At 38.0% G+C, this 22,544-nt stretch overlaps 1 protein-coding gene across 1 annotated transcript in view; it reads left to right on the top strand.

The window, feature by feature from the left end:
• The window catches only part of si:dkey-11f4.7 (piezo-type mechanosensitive ion channel component 2), a 648,587-nt gene that overhangs the window by 119,231 nt on the left and 506,812 nt on the right, over positions 1–22,544 (top strand). The window contains 1 exon segment of the mRNA XM_051709767.1: positions 14,695–14,876. Coding sequence (XP_051565727.1) covers positions 14,695–14,876 — 182 coding nt within the window.

The following is a 22,544-nucleotide window of genomic DNA, read 5'->3' as shown; positions in this document are numbered from 1 at the left end:
CTCACCCCAGCCATGGTCTGTTTACTCCTCTCCCATCTGGGAGACGCTATAGGAGTCTTAGCTGTCGCACCAGCAGACTCAGGAACAGTTTCTTTCCCTCAGCTGTCAGCCTACTGAACTCCAAACTCAGGCGCTGAACACTACATCCCACTCGGACTACATATTTTCTTTTGCACATTCCCTTGCACATTTCTTTGCACATAATTTCTACCTCTTGATGCCACTTGCACTGTTATGGTCACCGGCCATATATATATATATATATATATATATATATATATATATATATATATATATACTTAATTCTGTATAATGCACCTTGTACTGTATTCATAGACATTTGCATTGAGCTGGTCTCTGCTTCTCTGCCTCATAACTTTGCACTCCATAAAAATCTTTATTGTGTATACTCATATATATTTCTATATATATATATATATATATATATATATATATATATATATATATATACACACACATATACATATAGCTATTTGCACTTCTGGTTAGATGCTAACTGCATTTCATTGGCTCAGTACCTGTACTCTGCACAATGACAAAGTTGAATCTAAAAATGAAAGCGCCAACTACATGATTTATTTTTCTCCATATGTGACAAAATCTCTAAACTCACCAGGGTGTGATCTGAGACTTTGATGTTTACTTATCAGTGTAATAACTTCCCTGCTCTTACTTGAGCCAGCACTAAAGAAAACATGCCCATCCCATATCTTCCCTAATTTTTTAGCTTCCTGCGGGGAAAGATGCGTTTCTTGAAGAAACACTATATCATATTTCTTACACTTAAGAAAAGAAATAACCTTCCTTCTTTTTTTATGGGGTGCTAATGGAGAGACAATCCACTCATATTAGCATTTGACATTTTGACATTTTAGAAAAAATAGATTGTGTGTCAAAAATACAATTATAAAGACCAAATTCCAACATTAGTGCAACAGTCAAACCCCAAACTCCCCCCGAACCAAACAAACAGAAAAAAGAAAAACGTGCGCATTATCTCTGCGCACGACGGCAAACAGTCCATGTACGCCTGCGAGAGCCCCCGCAACAGCTTTGCCATCAGATTGCTCAAGTCCGGTTTTTCTATACAAATTTTGTGAGACAGCATTACATAACAGAAAATAATCTATAAAACAAACTCCAGCCAATAGGCAGAATAAACACAAAGAACGTGTAGATTCATTCACAAAACAAGGTGTGTTCCTCCACAAAACAAACTCCAGCGGAACCAGCACAAAAAATAAACAAACAAAACAAATGTGTTCAGTTTCCTCGGGCAATCAAACGAATGTTCAGTGAGCATGAGTGCAGCAGATGACCTAATCCTTCCAAAGTCCTGCAAAAAATACCCCACAAAACAAACTCCAGCCAATAGGAGGCATAAACACAAGGAACATGCAGATTCATCCACAACTGTCCCGAAGGAGTGTTATTCCACAAAACAAACTCCAGCCGCTAGGTGGAACCAGCACAAAAAGAAACAAAAAAGGCGGCCAGCTTCCTCGGATGGTCAAAGTGAATGTTCAGTGAGTCAAGTTCACTTGGGAGCAAAGTGAGAAAAACAACATGACTTCCTCTGTCCGTTGATTTTATGAAAGACATCGCTTGTTGTGGGCATGTAAATATTTTGCGGCCATCCTTAGTATCTATTCTCAATTTGGCCGGGAACATCAGTGGCTTACTCACCCCATTGTCTCTATGAAGGACAATGCTTGCTGTGGGAATGTAAATATTTTATGGCCAGCCAAAGCATCATTCTCAATTTGGCTGGGAACCTCAGTGCAGAAGCGATTTTTCACCGATTATGCACCGATATGACTATGCAAAGGTACTCAGAAGGCTGCTTTCATAACCCTCTGGGGTCTGAGGGTGTTTTGGACCCAGGGGAAGTTTTGACATGCCTTGACATTTGTGCTTTTTTTCAGTTGCTTAAAAACATATTAATGGCTAAAGTCTGATAACACTGTATTCAGCACAAACTGGGCTACAATAATATGTGAGCAACATGTATGTACATGTTTGTATTTTTGAAAAAATAACATTTATGCGTGGTTTTTGAAAAAACAAAAATTTAAGTCACTGAAATAAGGCCATATAACACATACTAAACATTTGTTCACAAGACTTTTAAGAACTGGATCTTGTAGCCTAGAGTTTTTGCTATAAAATGATGTGAAACCATCCTGATCACTCATTCATACAAAACAATATAGTCATTTAACTTTTGTAAGATACTTTTAGTGTTAGAAAGGCCATATGCAAGGAGGCATGGATGATCATGAATACTAATGTGATTCACACCTGAGGAGACAAAGACCCCTCCCCTGAGAAAGAAAATATGTGAGGAGACTTAATGATTTAATGTATTATCTGACTATACATTTTCTTTACATATAGACTTAAAAAATTTAGACCTACACTACCATTTAGAAGTTTTAGATCGGTAAGATTTTTAAATGTTTTTAAAAGAAGTCTCTTCTGCTCACCAAGGCTGCATTTATTTGATCCAAAATACAGCAAAAACAGTGATATTGTGAAAAATAAAATAACTTTTCTATTTGAATATATTGCCAAATGCAATTTATTCCTGTGATCAAAGCTGAATTTTCAGCATCATTACTGCAGTCTTCAGTGTCACGTGATCTTCAGAAATCATTCTAATATGCTGATTTTCTGATATGGGCATATTTAGAGCACGTTTACACATTTACACCCGAACAGATATTTGCAAGCACAAGCTTCGTTGATGATAATGAGGAAGCATAAACACTAGTTAAAATATAATCTAAACATTCATATTATTTTTATATCATATTACATATCATATTTATATCATACAGCATACAATTTAAATACCTGCTTTAGCCGAAACAACATTTAAATGTAACTAAAACTTGCCTATTAGGACATATTTCAAATTTCAGTACTCTGAATCCTGGCTGGCAAGTCTGGAAATAGTCAAACTAGTCAAATATGTCCATGTTTATATAAAATAGCACATCAACTAATGTAAGTAAAGACTTACTCATCTGAAATTGTATCCTCGGCTGGATCAAGTCACTCTTCAAACATCATCGGAGTCCCGCTCTTCTTCTGAGGAAAACTATTCCTCACCTGTGTAGCATGCCATCTTCGAAACACGCAGGAAAGTGAATGAACTTGATGTTTTTAAGGCATTGTTGTGGGGGCGTTTACCATTTGCATAGACCGCCTCAGCACATTACCATATGAATAGCGCGCTCTGCTAGTGGGTGTGATCTCATTAGGGATAATTAGGTGAGCCAGGAGAAACTGTACATCGCTTTGTTTCATGCAGATTACATTGCAGGAGAATATTTGTTTTAAATTTGAATTGTTTTATTTAAAAGTAGACATTGTAAGCTTTCTTTATACATTTGTTTCATGTTTGTGTGATAAATATTTGCAGAGTTTCAGTTCATTTTTGTGAAGTATTTCAGAAAGATGCTTGCGGAGACAGAGATGGCTGAAAGTGCACCGTTTATTTTCTTTATTTTACAAGCACAAGGTTTTGTTGTTATTGTGAGTGTACCCAAATAAAAGTAAACCCTTTATAGTCTCTAATGATGTCTTACACTTATCTGTATGCCCAAAAATTATGGAGTATTTTAAGTTGTTTCCACTGTTATGAGCACGTCCGTTGACCCCAGAGGGTTAAAGGCTTGAACCCCATTAATCGCTGCTTGCAGCTATATTTATTATTATTATTGTTATTTTTCTGCCCTAAAACTGATCGTGCAGACCGGGCTGTAAGGCCTAGAGACTTGGAACTTTGGGGAAAGGTAGTACTCCTCCAGTATTCAACGGCGCAAAGTCTCGCTCCGATCGATGACACTGTGGCACTACAGCGATCAAAACATAAAAATCACATTTTGAGCAATATCTCTTGAATAATAAGGGCTAGAGACAAAATTATTTTTCCAGTGATTTCTTACGCCATGCCAAAGAGTTCTAGTCAGATTTTTGCTCTGCCCCTTCATTTTCCCACTATTTTGGATTGTTTGAAAAAAATTCAACACAAACTCGTCCTAGGCCGTTCATCCAATCAGATCCAAACCAGTGCAGAAAGATTCAGCAGAGTCCCAATATGAAAAGTTGTTAAAGGAGTTTTGAAATTTTGACTTGCATATGTACGTAGTGGGTGGGGGCACTTTTACTTAAACGGTTATAACTCTTGGATGGAATGAGATATTATCACCAAATGTGGTACACTTACATAAGAGGACACATTCTGAGGACACACAAAAAATTACACACCTCTGCTTCTTGGGGGCACTATAATAATTAATTAAATAAAAATGGCAATAACTATGGAGCCGTTGGTCCGATCGACTTGAAATTTTGCATGCAGTGTCTTTGTACAAGGTGCCATCAAGGTCTATTAGGACAGTCGAATATCTTTAAAAACATGGCCACCATCAACAAATCAGCTTTCAGCAGCTTTTTTATAGGGTTAAATAAGGCCAATCGGAACTAAACTTTGTAGGCCTATTTGTCTCTTGGCCCAAGAGGTCTGTGCAAAATTTGAAAAAAATAGGGCCTCCCGGTGGCCAATCACATTTTACATGCATGTAAATCATTGTAGATACCGTTGTGTTTCACAAAGAAATACATTATTCATACTATATTGTAGATCTCCTCATTCTGAACAACTTTGTCTTAAGGACCATTGGTGTGAAACAAAACTTTCAATAAATACTTGGTTATTTTAAAAGATTACTTTTTCGAACTAGTCCTAGGCCGTTCACCTGATCGGAACCAAATTAGTGCAGAAAGATTCTTTTGGGGTCCCAAAATGAAAAGATGTCAAAGGAATTTAGAAATTTTGATTTATCGTCAAACTGTACGCCAAAACGTTCATACTGGGCGTGGCAATTATCTAAAATGGCTATAACTCTTGAACGGAATCAGATATTGTCACCAAATTTGGTACCAATATGCATGGAGTCATTCTAAGGACACACAAAAACAATTGTGCATCTCCACCTCTTGGTGGCGCTATAAAAGAAAAAACTTTAAAATGGCTTTAACTATGGAACGGTTGGGCCGATCGACTTGACATTTTGCATGCAGTGTCTGTGTCTAAGGTACCATCAACGTCTATGAGTATAGTTCCTTATCTTGAAAAACAAGGTCATCATCAACAAAAACATCTTTCAGCCACTGTTTGAACTGGTCCTAGTCTGTTCACCCGATTGGAACCAAACCCATTATTTATTTATTTTATTTATTTATTTATTTTTTTTTAGATTTTGTGATTAACATTTTATTAATTTTCAAAAGAAAGAAAAACAAAACATATATACAGTGAATTGACATTAACACCCACTACTTCCCCTCTCCGATCAAGAACCCCACCCCAAACGAACATCCCAGTGGTCTTACACAAGTACACACATTTACGGCGAATAAAATAATAAATAAATGTATACATACATATATATATATATATATATATATATATATATATATATATATATATATATATATATATACATACATATATATACACATACATGCATACACATACATACACATACATACATACATACATACATAAACATACACACACACACACACACACACACACACATATATATATATATATATATATATATATACACATACACCTATAATAAACATACAACTCTAAACTATACCTCTCTCTCCACAGACCCACTGCCAGAGCCCCCCAAAAAATGTCAAATATCTACCCCATTTCCCAATAAAAGAATCTCATATCCCCAGCCTTCTACATGATACCTCTTCGAAGGCTGCCACCCTTCCCATCTCTTCACACCACTCCCGAATTGAGGGTGCTCCCATTGACTTCCAACCCCTTAAAACAATCTGCCTGCCTATCATCGCACTAGTGAGGATCCAATTGTTTATGTATTTACGTCGATGACCGCCCCATCACCCAAAACACAGAGTCTGGGGCAAAACTAAATCCGAATGCCCAACACGTCACACAGAACACTCTATACCTTCAACCAAAATTCCTGAATTTCAGCGCACCACCAAAAAACATGGGCCATGTCTCCTTCCTCTGATTGGCATCGCCAACATGTGGGTGTGTCTTTAAGACCAAGCTTATACAATTTAGAGGGGGTCCAATAGAACCGATGTAAAATCTTGAATTGTATAAGGCGCACCCTTGCATCTCTCGATGCAGTTTATATGTTTTTTAAAATCCTAGCCCATTCTCTCTCCTCCAATTCCAGGTTTAAATCTTTCTCCCATAATCTCTTGAGAGTGGTTGAGACTCCGTCCCCCAGACTCTGAATTAATAAGGAGTAATACACTGATGCCTCGTGGCCCTTTCCAAAAGCAGAAATCACCACTCCTAGAGTATCTGCTGCTTTACGGGGGTGTATGCTACTCCCAAAAATAGTACAGAGCAAATGGCGTAACTGAAGATACCTAAAAAACTGAGATCTGGGGATCCCAAAATATTGAACCAGATTTTCAAAGGATCTCATCACACCGCTCTCGTAAAGATCACAGAGTGAATTAACTCCCTCGCAATCCACTCTGACCAACAAAAAGGGGACTTATTAATGCATAGTTTGGGGTTTAGCCATAGGTTCAAGGCAACATTTAGATAAATATCTGAATTAAACACTCTGGACACTTTTGTCCATACTGAGTGTAAATGTGAAATAATGGGGTGTGATTTAACTTCTCTATTTAGTTTGATGGAAAGGCTTTGCAATGGCAAAATAGGGGCAAGGAGTTCTTGTTCAATGAAGAAACAGGGAGGGGCTGTTTCAGGTGGAAGCGACCAATGAGCCAAATGTCTGAGACCGAATGCATAAATAATAAAACAAAATCTTGGGTAGGCCTAGCCCACCTTTGTCAATCGGCCTATGTAATTTATTGAAATGTAGTCTGGGGCGCTTACCACTCCAAATGAAAGACTTCGCTATGCTGTCAGGTTGCTTGAAATAAGAGAGGGGGACATCTACAGGGAGACACTGTAGCAAGTTGTTAAATTTTGGAATACAGTTAATTTTAATAACATTAACCTTAATAATCATCGATAAATGTAATGAAGCCCACCTGTCTACATCGCTCGAAAACCGTTTTATTAAAGGGTCAAAATTAACTCTGACTAAATCAGACAAATTTGTTGGGAATAAAATGCCCAAATACTTAATGCCCTGTTTGGGCCACTGGAAGGCGCCTGGCTGGAAGGCCGTTACTGGACAGTATGCTGTCAAAGCCAAAGCTTCGGATTTAGACCAATTGACTTTGTATCCTGAGAACTTGGAAAAGGAATTAATAATTCTGTGGAGGCAAGGCATAGATCTAGTGGGGTCAAAGACGAATAATAAAATATCATCTGCATAAAGCAGAAGCTTATGTGCCACACCTCCCGCCATCACCCCTGGAAAATCATCACCTTTTCTTATCGCGGCTGCTAATGGTTCCAGGGCAAGACAGAACAATAATGGGGAAAGAGGGCAGCCCTGACGGGTGCCCCTATCCAGAGTAAAATAATCTGAAATTAATCCATTTGTTTGTACTGCTGCTACAGGGTGTTTATAAAGTAACTTAACCCAACCAATAAACGTACTTCCGAACCCATATATTTCCAAAATCTTAAAAAGATAATCCCATTCTACCATATCAAACGCCTTTTCGGCGTAAAGTGAGATGGCAGCTACCGGAGACTGATCATTCGCCACTGACCACATGATGTTGATGAGACTCCTAAAGTTGTCAGAAGAGCTGCAGCCCCGAATAAACCCCACCTGATCTATATGTATAAGAGATGTTATAACCTTACTTAATCGGTTAGCCAAAATTTTAGCCAGAATTTTTACAACTAGTTGGATTAGGGAAATTGGACGGTAACTTTTACACTCGCTTGGATCTTTGTCCTTTTTAAGAATCAGACTGATCCGGGCATGTGTCATGGTTGGAGGAAGCTTTCCATTCTTTAATGATTCAGTATAAACTTCTAACAAAAGTGGAGCCAGTTCTGTAGCATAGGATCTAAAAAATCCAGCGGCAAAACCATCTGGCCCCAAAGCCTTACCAGCAGGCAGGGACCTGATTACCTCGCCAAGTTCCTCCCAAGGTTATCTCAAAATCAAGAGAGTTTTTTTGCTCATTCGTCAGTTTAGGAAGATCTAATGGTTCCACAAATTCCGTTCAGTAGACGAAGACGTGGAATATCATTATTAATATCAATGGCTGTGGTAAAAATTTCACCACCAGCAGATTTCACTGAGGGAATAGTAGAAAAAGACTCTCTCTGCTTAATATATCTAGCCAATAGCTTCCCTGCTTTTTCCCCTGACTCAAAGTATGGCTGTTTTGCCCTGAACAACCAAAACTCCACTTTCTGTGACAGAATAGTATTATACCTGTATTTCAATTGGGTCAATTCTCTGAGGCCATCAGATGACATGTGGCGCTTCAGCTCTGCCTCGGCACTTTTAATATTTCCTTCCAACTCCACAAGTTCTCGTGCTTTGAATTTTTTGATAAATGAGGCATACTGTATGATTCGACCCCTAAGAACCGCCTTAAGTGCCTCCCAAGCCACGCCCACAGAGGATACCGAGGACCAGTTGGTCTCCATATAGACACTGATTTCAGTCTTTAACATTTGTTGAAAATCAGGATTTTGTAAAAGGGATACATTAAAGCGCCAATTATATGATTTCCTTTTCGCTGTATGTGGCAATATCTCTAAACTCACCAGTTTAGGACCATCTCTGAGACTAAGATATTTCCAATTGAGCAATCAACAACAGATGAAATGAGGGACTTCGATATCAAAAAAAAAAAAAATCTATTCTAGAGTAAATCTTATGAACTGATGAAAAAAATGTATAATCCCTACCAGATGGGTTCAAAAGTCGCCAGATATCTACAAGACCAAGATTTGTACAGATCTTGTGAAGTGTCAGTGTAGCTCTAGGGGGCTTACACACTTTTGCTTCACTGTGATCAAGGACTGAGTCCATCAAAAGATTAAAGTCTCCTCCCAATATCATATCATGAGGGATGCCAGCAGCTTGCAACATCCCTTCAAGATCTATAAAAAAGCCCTGATCATCAGCGTTAGGTGCGTAAATATTAGCCAAAATCAACCTTTGCCCCTGAATTTCTCCTAACACAACAATGACTCTTCCTAATTTATCTTTAATCTGTTTGAGGCATTTGAATTGTAGATGTTTATTAATCAATATAATGACTCCCCTGCTCTTACTTGAGCCAGCACTAAAGAAAACGTGTCCACCCCATATCTTCCCAAATTTTTCAGCTTCTTGCAGGGAAAGATGTGTTTCTTGAAGAAACACTTATCATATTTCTTGCGCTTAAGAACAGAAATAACCTTCCTTCTTTTTATGGGGTGCCCCAACCCATTTACATTCCATGTGGAGAGAGATAACCCATTCACATTAACATTTGACATTTTGATGTAATAAAAAATAAAAGAAATGAGTGTCAAAAACAAGATTATACAGACCACATTCCTCATTAATGCAACAATCAAACCCCGAACTTCCCCCGGAACAAAACAAACAGAAAAAAGAAAAACGTGCGCATTAACCCCGCGCACGACAGCACCAACCGGCGACAATCCCTTTAAACTCAAAGAGTCCATGTACGCCTACGAGAGCCCCCGTGACAACTTTGCCATCGGAATGCTCGAGTCCGTTGCTTCTGCACAAATTTTGTGAGACACAATTACAATAACAGAAAATACTTTGTAAAACATACCCCAGCCAGCAGGCAGAATAACAGAAAAAACACGAAGATTCATTCACAGAACTGTCTTGAAGGTGTGTTTGTCCTCAAAATAAATTCCAGCTGATATAAAACCGTTCAGTTTCCTCGGACAGACAAACAATTGTTCAGTGAACTGGCTGTTATGAGTGCAGTAGATGAGGTAATCATTCTACTAGGAGGCATAAGCACAAAGAACAAACATATTTAACCACAACTGTCCCGAAGTAGTGTAATTCCACAAAACAAGCTCCAGCCGTTAGGCAGAGCCAGCACGAAAACAAAACCGGCATCCTGGTTCCTCGGATGATCAAGAGCCAAACTAACTCGGGGGGCCGCGCAAAAAAAAAAAAAAAAAACACCATAACTTACTCAGCCCATCAACTTTATAAAAGACGTCCTTTATGTGAGCATATAGATACTTTGTGGTCATCCAAAGTGTCCATTCTCGATCTGGCCGGGAACTTCAGTGTAAAAAAAATCTTCCGTCAATGCAAAATCTCTCAATCTCAAAATTTCTTGGAGTCATGCCATAAAACAAACTCCAGCCACTAGGCGGAGTCGACACAAAAAGAAACAAAAATGGCACCCAGCTTCCTCAGATAATAGAGTCTCTGAACCGCGAGTCAGTCCACTAATATAAGAAACATCAAATGGCTTACTCCAATGTATTTATAAAGGAGGGTGCCTGTCTTGGACAAGTAAATACTTTGCGACCATTCTTCGTTTCGATTCTCAGTTTGGCCGGGAACATCAGAGCAAATGAGATCTTTTTCTGATGTAAGAGTTTCTTGCATTCCTTGAACTGATCGCGTTTCTCTCTTGTGGAATTCGCAAAGTCTGGGAACAAGAAAATATTATGGTTCTTCCAAGAAAGCTTCCCTTTGCTCCTCGCCTGGCGCAACACAAGATCTTTATTGGATGATTTCAGAAATTTGGCCAGAATGCATCGAGGCCTATCTCCCTCAGCAGTTCTCAGAACAGACACTCTGTGAGCTTGCTCGATTTCCAGCTTGTGGCCTGTTATGTCGAGCAGACTCGGGAAAAACTCGCCAGGAATTTCACCATATCTCTGCCCTCTTCATTCCAACAATTCCAACAATTCGTATGTTATTCCTTCGGCTCATATTTTCGAAATATTCCAGTTTTTCCTAAATTAATTCCAAGTCTGTTTTGGAATTAGTGGTTAATTCCCTTTCCGATGACTTCTATCACTCTTGTAAACAACTTGGGAATTTTGTTTCCATCACCGTAATCGATCGACGAATTACAGCGAGATCCTCCAAGTCAGCAAGAACCTTCGTCAGCATCACCGACATGTTGGACAGTTGACGCTGAATATCTTATCCCGACGTGCCGTCCAAATCATGTCTCCGGTCCGCAGTCCCGTCAGAGGCCTCAGCTTGAACAAGTGTCTTTTAATGTCTCCAGAGTCTGAGAATTTTGACTTCTTTGCCATATTTACCTCAAAGAGCAAGTATGTAATTGGGTGTATCGAATCTCACCAGATCACAACATGAAAATAATTTAAAAAACTAGCAAAGTTCGCAGAGCTCGTCATTCACACGTCTGTCTCTCGCATGGCGTCACGTGAATCCATGAATACATTTTGGACTTCATCCGGGGATGTGGGCATTGGCTTGTTACCCCAATATGTGATGTAAGAACAACAACCGCGAAAACTATCTGCTCTGTTTTTGTTAAACAAGCACCATTTAAGCACAAGGAACAATTCTATAGCACTTACGGTTGAGAAGAGCCATCCACCTCACGATTCACCATCGTTCACCAAACCCATTATTAATAATTATCAAAAAAAGTTCTAACTTTCAGTGTTGCAAAGCTACACAAAACATATGTAGTGGGCGTGGCCACTTTCACTTAAACAGTTATAACTCTTGAATGGAATGAGATATTTTCACAAAATTTGAGACACTTATGTATGTTATGTATGATACTTATTCTGAGGATACATGAAAATAATTGCATACCTATGCCTCTTGGTGGTGCTATAACAGGCTATTTCAGGCTATCTAATTAATACTTAATATCTGTTGAATGTGAAGGTAAAGGACCTTAAAGGCTTGGAGCTATATTTATTATTGTTATTATTAGTATTATTGCTTTTCTCTTCTATCTACCTTCTTCCACCGCCTATTGTGGTGTCCACTCTCTTATCATAATTACAAGAGGGCCTGGTTGATATAACATGTATGGCCAGCCACTATGTGTGTATTCACATTATGGAACCATGGTCTAACATAAATGGACATGACCAGGCTATGCAAGCATGACCTGGAAGTGCTCAATTTATACATGGGGAAACATCCCTGTATAAATACTTTTTTCTTTCTTTTTAGAACATTTTAGAACATATGACCTTTATAAGTAAATAATGGAGAGTTTTGAAATACATTGTTTAATGATACGGCTGATGATAATATATGCCAATGTTTGTAAGTAATATATTTAGTCATATCACTATTATCATTGTATGTTAATGTGCAGTTCACAAAGTATTTTCTTCTGTTTGGGAGTAGGTTTTGTGCACGTAAACTAATATTTCTGTCTAATTTATTTACTTTTTCTAAAGCATTACTTAACCAAATCTCTGGATATCCTCTAAATCGGAATCATTGGATAAATAATTTGGCTTGTTCATTAAATTTGTGATCGGTGCTGCAAATATGTTTAAGCCTGTGAAGTTGACTAATAGGTAAGCTTTTCTGAGGGGAGTTGGATGGTAACTATCTGCTGTCAATATATATATATATATATATATATTTTTTATGTTTTTATCTGTTGGCTTCCAATAGATGGTTTTATATAATGACTCATCCACCTTAGTCAGCTTCACATCCAAAAAAATGATTGTTTCATGGATTTTATCCATTGCAAGCTTCATAGAAGTGACTCTAGAGTTAAATGTGGTAAATGCTTGCAATTCATTTTTAGAGCCAGTCCATATCATAAAACAATTGTCAATATATTGTGCCCAATATTAAATAAATATGAACTGAAATGATTATTGTGATAAATGTAGGTTAGCATATTTGGTGCTAGTGGTGTACCCATCGCAGTACCTTGGATTTGTAGGTAGAAATATTTTTTGAATTAGTAGTTTTTTGTCAGAACAATCTTAGTGAGATCTGCTATAAATTCTATAGGTACCTTGATGTCTTGATCTATGAAATAGAATTTCAGTGTTTCTAAACCTGCATCATGAGGTACAATATATTGGTGTAAAGGGATATAACGTAAAGTGTCACCAGCCAATCAGTTGTACTCAAATTTGTAATCTGTTTTGTAATCTGTTTCAATGTGTTTAAAACAGCAACAAAAATCAGTTGTAGCTTTTAAATATTATGGTATTTTTTTGTAACTAATGGATGAATATGGAAATCAAGGAATTCTGAAATTTGAGTTAGTAAACCAATGCCTGATACAATTGGTCGAAATGGAGGGTCCTCTAAAGATGTATGTATTTTAGGCAGGGTATATAAAGCTGATATTTTAGGAGGCTAATGATATTTCAATTCTTGTTCACTAGTCCATTTGTTATTCAGACCGACTTGTAAAATTCCATCCATTTGTTTTTTGTAGTTATCAGTCGGATTGAATAAAAGTTTTTTATAAAACAACTCTTCTTGTAACATCCCTTTTATTTTTGAAATGTATGTATTAGAATTCATATCAGCAATCCCACCTCAATCCCATCCCATAAGCTTGTTGTATTGTAAGAGAGGAATCATCAGTGAGCATTCAATGAACACCATGCCAGTTTACTGTTTTCCGTATAGTAGACTCATGAACCGAGATGTTAACCAGTTCCAATGATTCTTTTAAGACTTCAGCTGTCTTTCTAGGGTTCTTTTTTTTACCTCACTGAGCATTCTGCAGTGTGCCCTTTTAGTCATCTTGGTTGGATGGCCACTTCTAGGAAGAGTAGCCACAGTACTAAATCATCTCCATTTAGAGACAGTTTGTCTAATTGTGGACAGAAGAATATCTAAGTTCTTCGAGATAATTTTGTAACGTTTTCCAGCTTTATGCAAAGCAACCATTCTTGATCGTATGTTTTCTGAGATCTCTTTTGTTTCTGTGAGGCATGGTCAGTGTCAGCAAATGCTAATTGTGAATAGCAAACTCAAAATGTTTGAGTGATCTTTATGTCAAAGTATCTCTAATCCACACCTCCAATCTTGTTTCATTAATTGGATGCCAGGTTTGCCAACTCCTCACACTAATTAGCTTTTTTTGACGTCATTAGCCTAGGGGTTAACAAACTTTTTCCAACCTACACTTTGAATGTTTGAATAATATGTACAAGAACAATACAATCATTTGTGTGTTATTAGTTTAACCCCCCCCCCCCCCCATTGGCTCTTATCAGTCATGGTCTCCTAATAATCCCCATCCATGAACTGACACTATCACTCTCCTCTCCTCTCCACCAATAGCTGGTGTGAGGTGAGTGTAGTAGCGCACTGTGGCTGCTGATGCATCATCCAGGTGCATGCTGCACACAGGTGATGGTTAAGGAGAACCCCTGTTCACTATGTAAAGTGCTTTGAGTGTAATGTGATCTATCGGATTAAAGATTTGTATGGGTTTAAACTAAAAGCTATGTAAATGTCAAATGGAACTGAAATATGAATTTACATTGGACTAAAAATAACAACAACAACCTTGAGATGGCACTCTGCCACCTCATTTCAAAAGTCCACCACAGGCCACTGAATAACTTGTAACAGAAACAATGACTTAAACCAGGGGTTTTCAAAGTCTGAAACAGTAAGCCCCCCCCCCCCCCAGATTAATATATATACAGTGTTGTATATAGGCACCTTAAGCAATTAAGTTACAGTATATATTGTGAAAATGTGTTTTTGTGTGTTTGTATTGTAGGTGACAGTAGTGAATCTTCTCAAATGATGACTGTGTTGGGGACGTTAGTGAAAACCACACTGGTGAAGTACTGGATCTTATGCTGTTGCTCCATGTTCTTCGTTGTCAGTTTCTCAGACAAAGTAGCAGTCTACAAAATCCTCTATATCTGTTTATTCCTCTTCTGTGTGGTTTTATATGAGGTGAGTTGACTCAAAGTACTTTCTCATTCCCTTTCATTTTCCTTTACTCTCTTTTTTTTTCATTCACTAATGTTTTTCAGTAAAATGTGGCTGTGTTGTTAGAGCACGCTGAAGGGCTCTTGCATTGAATAAGTAACCAACAGTAAAATATGTGGTTCTTAACTGGTTAATTGGGTCAAGACCCAAAAAATGGGCCACAAGTCTCTTTTTGATAGGGTCTCAAACAGCAAGGGGGTGGGGGATACTACATGCAAATAACAATGCATCTAACCTTATAATCTTGCATAGTTAGTATAGCTAAATAAATAGGCCTATACATTTCCAAGAGTGAGGAGAAAATTATTTTCAGATTTTTTTGTTGTTGATGTCAATAGCAGTGTGCCCAGTGTGCTCTGTTATTTTGACATAAATTAATTTGTCTGTTTGACAGTTTGTGTGCCATGACCTTATCCTCAAAAACCATGAAGAATACTGCCGAAGGAAAAAAATGGCCAAGACTATATTGAAACTCATGCACTCCTTTGGGTCATTTTTGACCCATTTTCATTTTGTTTCTTTAACCCTCCTATTGCGCTTGGGTCATTTTTGACCTGGCAGAGGTAGATAATAATTTTTAAACATCACATATTTTTCAGTATGGGAACCAAACTTTGAGACTTTGTGTGTATTTTTATAGTCTTGACAAAATCACAAAGTTTGTGACTTAAGTGTTTATAAGAAAAAATCTTCATAGATGTTTCACAGATGTTCCAAAAAATCTACATAATATTATGTGTAAAGCCACAGTTGATGCCCAGGTCAAAAATGACCCGTGAACGTAAAAGATGTAATTTTTTTTAAAAATGGTTTTAAATATTTTAAACGTTTATTCAAATATCTAAAGAAAAAAATGTGTATGTGTGTGTGTGTATATATACACATATATATAGAGAGAGAGAGAGAGAGAGAGAGAGAGAGAGAGAGAGAGAGAGATTCCATTTAAAGATTAGAAACATTTAAAAAAATATATTTTGCGTTCACGGGTCAATTTTGACCTGGGTATCAACCGTGGCTTTACACATAATATTATGTAGATTTTGTTGTACATCTGTGAAACATCTATGAAGAATTTTTCTTATACACACTTTATTTACATTTAGCGTCTTTCCCATAATCTCACCCACACTTTTTTTCTCCCACTGGGACTGCATCTAGTTTATAAACATGCAGACACACACACATTCCTGTACAAAACAGACATGACAGATGTATCAAACATAAAAAATAAACTAGATTAAAGGTACTACTGTCTAAAGGGGGTATGGCGAGAACAAAACTTCATGCACACATTAGTCTAAATAGAGCTTGGAAGTAATGGAGGTGATTTTGATTCATTTTAGTGACTCGATTCTTTTATTCCATTCACCAAAAAGATTGGTTAATTGATTTGTTCACTTACCAGAGCTTCAAGTTACATCTTTGCATCTGCAGATGGCGCCAAATTACATCTTTTAAGTAATTGTGTTGAACCGAAAGCAATCAGCAAGTATTATTATCCTTTATTAAAATTCTGCTAAGAGACTTCAGCAACGCAGAGTGCAAAGCATATCTATCATACTTTGAATGGCTGAGCACAACATTTGTAATCAAGCTGTGGAAAAAAAAAAAAAAAAAAAAAGGACAACAATGCTTGCCTAAAAGTAACTATGAGTTTCAATAACGTCCGTATGTCATTTTAATGTGTGGTTATCACTCACTGTTGTTCATAATTCATCCAGCCCCTTTTCTTGTTTAATGAGATTGATGATATGAATGAACAACATGCAGCTCCTCCTCTTGGTTAGCAGATCATCGTTCATGATGACTGATTTGTGCATGTCGGTAGAGAACGAGTTGACCTGTGCATTCAATTCGTTCACAATGCGAACGAAACGACTGACTAGTTCAGTAAAGTGGTGTATTTGTTCTGTGGGTCCAACCAATGATATACTCCTTCATAGCCCGCTCTCAAATGCTATTGGCTCATGTTAAAGTCAGTCTTTAAAACCATGACAAAGGAAGACAAATGGCATTTGCATGTCTACATATGTACAAAGACACTTTAAAAATAGAGTTTAAACAACTATTTTCAACACAAATGGCAGGTCTTATTTTCTCTATATTTTGTCTGATGCTGGGCTTAATTATTACCAAAACAAAGAAAAAGTTCAAGAAAAGCCTTAACATTGTACACTGTGCATCAAACACAACATTTCCATCTGTAATTCATGTTATTGTTACTGAATGGTCTTCATTAATTTTTACACATAAATTTAGAATTTTGTTTTGAGTATACCTATAAATTTGTCTTAAGTGCATTTCACCCTTTCTCTCCTTGTTGAACGTGATTGACTCACATGCTGAACTTAACGAATGACAGGCCACTATCTTGTTCAGTTGTTCAGCAGATCTTCATTCACGAGTCATTCTTGGGTGTCCTTAGGTAAATTAACTGGCTTTTGCAATGTATTGCTTGAATTAATAAATTGTATTCAACATAACAGCCATTCATGCTCTATAGAGAGATGTTACATAGATGCTTGACATGTAGTTTAAGTGCAAAGAAACGGAGACGAACTCACGTAAAGACAAATCCTGCAAAGTCCCAAAGATGTAACATTACTTCACATAAATCAACTCAAAGAGCCTTGGATGAGTGCATTTTGGAAATACAATGTAATTCTCTGTTGCCCGTGCTCATTAGTCCCATAAAGTTACCATTCTTCAGGTTGATGCCCAGGCATGTTCTGACAGAATGGCCACTGAATGCCAGCGCAGCTTTTAACAAGATCCACTTGTTTAGAATTCCCTAAATTATATTAACATTTACTATTAAACATACTACTAAACTTGCTATGAATCATCATCTACATGATTACAGCTCTGTGGAAATTAATTATCTCCACGATACCGTTTGAGTAAAAGTTTTGTGTAAACGCATAGACATTCATGGGGCAAAATACTTGCGTCACAATAAACGATGTCTGTGGGTGCTTCTCATTTCTGAAATTGTGCATCCTTGTTTCAACAAGGAAAGGATGGAAGAAAAGGAAAAAAGGACAGAGGAATCGAAGGACAGATTTGTAAAATGGAATGTCCTGCTCACTCAAGTGTGACTTTAGAGTGCATTTTTGCACAGCTGCAGTACCTTGGTGCGCTTGCCATTATATTATTGAAACTTTTTTATTAATATATTCATAATCCGAATAATTCAAGATGCACTGTTGAAGTATGGTGACAATTAAGGTTCATTTAAACCACAAAGGTGAAACATGAATTAAAACTGTTGTGTCAGATGTGAAGGGGGAGAACAATTTCTGTGTGTGTCAGGTGCTTTGACCCAGAAGTCTTCCGTACAGGATGCACCATCGCTTTCTCGCTCAAGTATCCTTGGTGAGCTTCCTCTGTCCTCAGTCCTTGCCTCCTTGTGGTGCATTTAGAGAATTGATATGTCCTTCATGATGGGAACTTTGATCATTTTCCAGGACATGGGCTCGAGGACGGAAGAGCGAGGAAACGAGGACGCACAGTTTAGGAAATGAGAAGCACCCTGTGTTTGTGCCATTATAAAAGTGTACATAATAGCCCTCTTACATTAAAAAAAAAAAATAATATTTACTTCATGATTTTCATTGTTTCATTTCTGGTCATGTAAGTATGTAGGCTTTTAAAGAGAGCTTTTATGCCCTCACGCATTTGTAAAGTTCATGTAGGGGAATACATTATAAATTATAAAATAATATAAATAATAATAAAAAAGTTGCAAATCAAAAGTAAGTGCTATTGAAAGTAATGTTACACATTTAATTTATTCACAGCTCCTCAGCCTTTTCTCTTTAATACAGTACTGACCGCTTTGGCTGTTTCCTTTTTAAGATTACTTTCTGTTTGGCTGGGGTTAACATTCATTTTACGTCTATAAATCAATACAGAATTATCTTGTTGTATAAATATAACTACTTTTATAGGCTGATATATTTTTATGTACAGTGCATTCAGACAGTATTCAGACCCCTTCATTTTTTCACATTTTGTTATGTTGCAGCCTTATGCTAAAATGCTTAAAATTATGTTTTTTTCCACATCAATCTACACTCCATACCCCATAATGACAAAGCAAAAAACAGATTTGTAACTATATGAAAAAGATTGTGGACAAACTTTAGGTTGGCTTGAAAAAGCCTGGTCTGAAAGATTAAGATTAGATAGATAGATAGACTACTCGGTTGCTAGTGTGATCCCATTTGGTTGCTAGGAAGTTACCATGGTGATACTAACAAGGCTCCTTGCTAGCCTGAGTCAAATGAGCCATCCCAGAAGTTAATAAGATGTTCTGCTGCAGAGATATGTGTTTTGCTACTTGGTTGCTAGGGTGATCCCATCTGGTTGCTAGTCAGATACCAGAATGATACTCAAAAGGCTTCTTGCTACCCTGAGTCAAATGAAATAAACCAGAAGTCTCAAAGATATTCTGGTGCAGAGATATGTGATTTGTTACTTGGTTGCTAGGGTAACCCCAACTGGTTGCTTAGAAGTCTCTGCTATGTTCTGGTGCAGAGATATGTGATTTGTTACTTGGTTGCTAGGGTAACCTCATCTGGTTGCTAGGCAGTTACCAAGGTGATAGTTAACAAGGCTACTTGCCATCCTGAGTGAAATAAGTCAACCCAGAAGTCTCTACGATGTTCTGGTGCAGAGATATGTGATTTGTTACTTGGTTGCTAGGGTAACCCCATCTGGTTGCTAGGTAGTTAACAAGGTGATACTTATCATGGTTCCTTGTCATCCTGGGTGAAATAAGTCAACCCGGAAGTCTCTAAGACATTCTGATCCTGAGATACCCATATTAGTGATTTTGAATGGAAGTCAATTGTGTTTGGTTGCTAGGGTGCTCTAAATTGTTGCTAGGGCGTGGCTAAGTAGTTCCCATGATGATACTTGAAGACTGCTTGCTCACCCAATTAAAACAAGCCAACTCTCATGTCTCTAGGACATTCTGATCTGAATATGTCACACTCTATTTGAAAGCAATAGAGTTGGTTGCTAGGGTGCTCTAAATGGTTGCCAGGGCATGGCTAGCCAGTGAACAGAGTAGTTATTATTGGCTGCTTACTAACTTGACTCAAAAGAGCCAATCCCTAAGTTTCTACGACATTCTGTTCTGAAGATATCCTTCTGAGACATTTTGAATGGAAGTTAATGGGTGTGGTTGCTAGGGTCCCATAAATGGTTGTTAGGGCCTGGATATTCCATTTCCAAGGTGATAATGAAAGAGTGATTGGTATCCCAATTGAAATGAGCCCACCCCCATGTCTCTATGTCACTCTGATTGGGAGATATGATCTGATAACTTTCTTGCATTGACTGCCATAGTAGGAAGAAAAATGTCTTCCCATAGTACCCTATGGGACTTTTTGGGACTATTTTTTTGCCCCCCTTTTTACCCCCTGGGGTACATTTTACCCCCAAACACAGGGTATGTACGAACACGGCTTGCCAACACGAATCAAATGAGAGCACCCACATGTGTTTAAGACATTCTGCTCTGAAGATATCCTTCTGAGACATTTTGAATGGAAGTTAATGGGGGGTGGTTGCTAGGGTGTTCTAACTGGTTGCTAGGGCATGGCTAGCCAGTGACCAGAGTGATTCTTATTGGCTGCTTACTAACCTGACTCAAGAGAGCCAATCCCCAAGTGTCTATGACATTCTGTTCTGAAGATATCCTTCTGAGCCATTTTGGATGGAAGTCTATGTGGGCAGTTGTTAGGGTGCCATAAATGGTTGCTAGGGAGTGGCTACACCATTTCCAAGATAATACCTAAAGACTGATTGGAAGCCCGAGTGAAATGAACTGACCCCCATGTCTCTATGTCACTCTGATTGGGAGATATGATCTGACAAATTTCTTGCTTTGACTGCCATAGTAGGGGGAAAAAAATGTCATGGGCGAGACCCTCGCCATAGTATGTCAGTGGGACATTTTTGGGACATTTTGTGTCCCCCAGGGGTGCACCGTACCTCCAACCCCTTAGAAAAGTCATAGCACAGGTGTCATCAATAGGCCGGTCGATTTGACATCTCATTTGTGGGTCTACAACAAACGGTGTGGGACGAGTTAGGAGTCCACATTCTTTCTCTTGCAGGATGGGGACAGATCTGTCTCTTCATTCTTTTGTTCTGGTTCATTGTTGGGATTCTGAAATAATCATTACATGACATTGTAGTTAATAAGTTTTATAGAACTCATGTAGCACATATTTTGTAGACCACATTCATAAATACATAGGATGAGAATAACACATATAGGCAGTGTAAAATAATCTATGATAAGATTAATTGAGAAAACATTAACTAGCATTAACTGATATAATTAACATTAACTAAATTTGTTTTCTTATAGTCTAACTCACCCTCGCAATTGAAATCCATGTTGCCTCCATTGCCATTGGTCCTGTCTGTTCTCGTCTTTCACAAAGGGCAGTTTTTGGAAGCGTGGATCCAGTGCTGAGGCCATGTAAAGAAGGGGCATTTCCAAGGAAGTCCAAGTAACTTTTGCTTCTCATTCAGGACATGGTAGTCAATTGTGCTTTTCCTAAAAAATGCTGTGATGCTCTGAACTCTTTAGAGAAGATGGGACACTGTCGGTAGCTTCAGAGCCCCTTGTGCAGCTAGGTTCAAACAATGTGCAAAGCATCTCATGTGAACTAATTTGGCAATCTCTGCAGATACTGACATTTTAGATGCATTATCAGTCACCAGTACAGGATCTTTGTCTTCTAATCCCCATTCATGCATCACACAATTGAGCAAATCTGCCATGTTCACTCCGGTGTGATTGTCAATCATTGCTGTGTAGTGTGGCTCACACTCTTGAAGCAATTGTCTGAAGCTCGTATTCTCGACAATGCTGTATGGCCATAAATCCTGACAAGTGTGTGCTGCAAACTGTTGAAGCCAGGGCTGGTTGGTCTGGATGGTGTCTTAACATATGCAGATGGAGGTTTGTTGTTTTACTGCAGTGCTTAACTTTTGTTTTGCAATACTTGCATATCGTGTGAGTCATGTCTAACACGTTACTCTCCGGTTTAATTAAAATGCCAAAATTCTCCCATATTTTTGATTTTAGTTTTGCCTGCGGTGGCAAAATCCTCTCATCTATTTTAGAAATTAGTACACTGCTACTGATCACGTTGCTAAAATGGTGGCCAATTGGTGTCGCACGTGATAATTGGCTTCCTTCAAAAGTGCGGCAGAATAGATACAGAAATAGCTGTATAGATGCGTGCATTATCAGCAGTTCATGACAATGTATCATTATATTGATATTCTGAGCACAGCCCTACTGACCACATAATATTGATGAGACACCTAATTTTGTCAGAAGAGCTGTGACCCCAAATAAACCCCACCTGATCTGTATGCATAAGATTTTGTCACCTTCCGTGGTCTTGAATATTTTAATGCGTTCATGAATTTAGTGAAGCACAGAGCCAAACAACAAGTGTCGGTAATCCACATGTTTAATGGCTGGTTTACGACTGCACACTCACCTCATACATGAGGGAGAGAGAAGAGCAAAATAAAACTTTTGAGCATTACAAAATAAAGAAGTCTAGAAACATTTAATATGCAAATGGCATTCATGTC

The sequence above is a fragment of the Myxocyprinus asiaticus genome, chromosome 11, assembly GCF_019703515.2.
Source record: "Myxocyprinus asiaticus isolate MX2 ecotype Aquarium Trade chromosome 11, UBuf_Myxa_2, whole genome shotgun sequence".
NCBI classification, from domain to species: domain Eukaryota; kingdom Metazoa; phylum Chordata; class Actinopteri; order Cypriniformes; family Catostomidae; genus Myxocyprinus; species Myxocyprinus asiaticus.
Note: the sequence above shows the minus strand (reverse complement) of the source record. Positions and strands in the feature narration are given on the sequence as shown.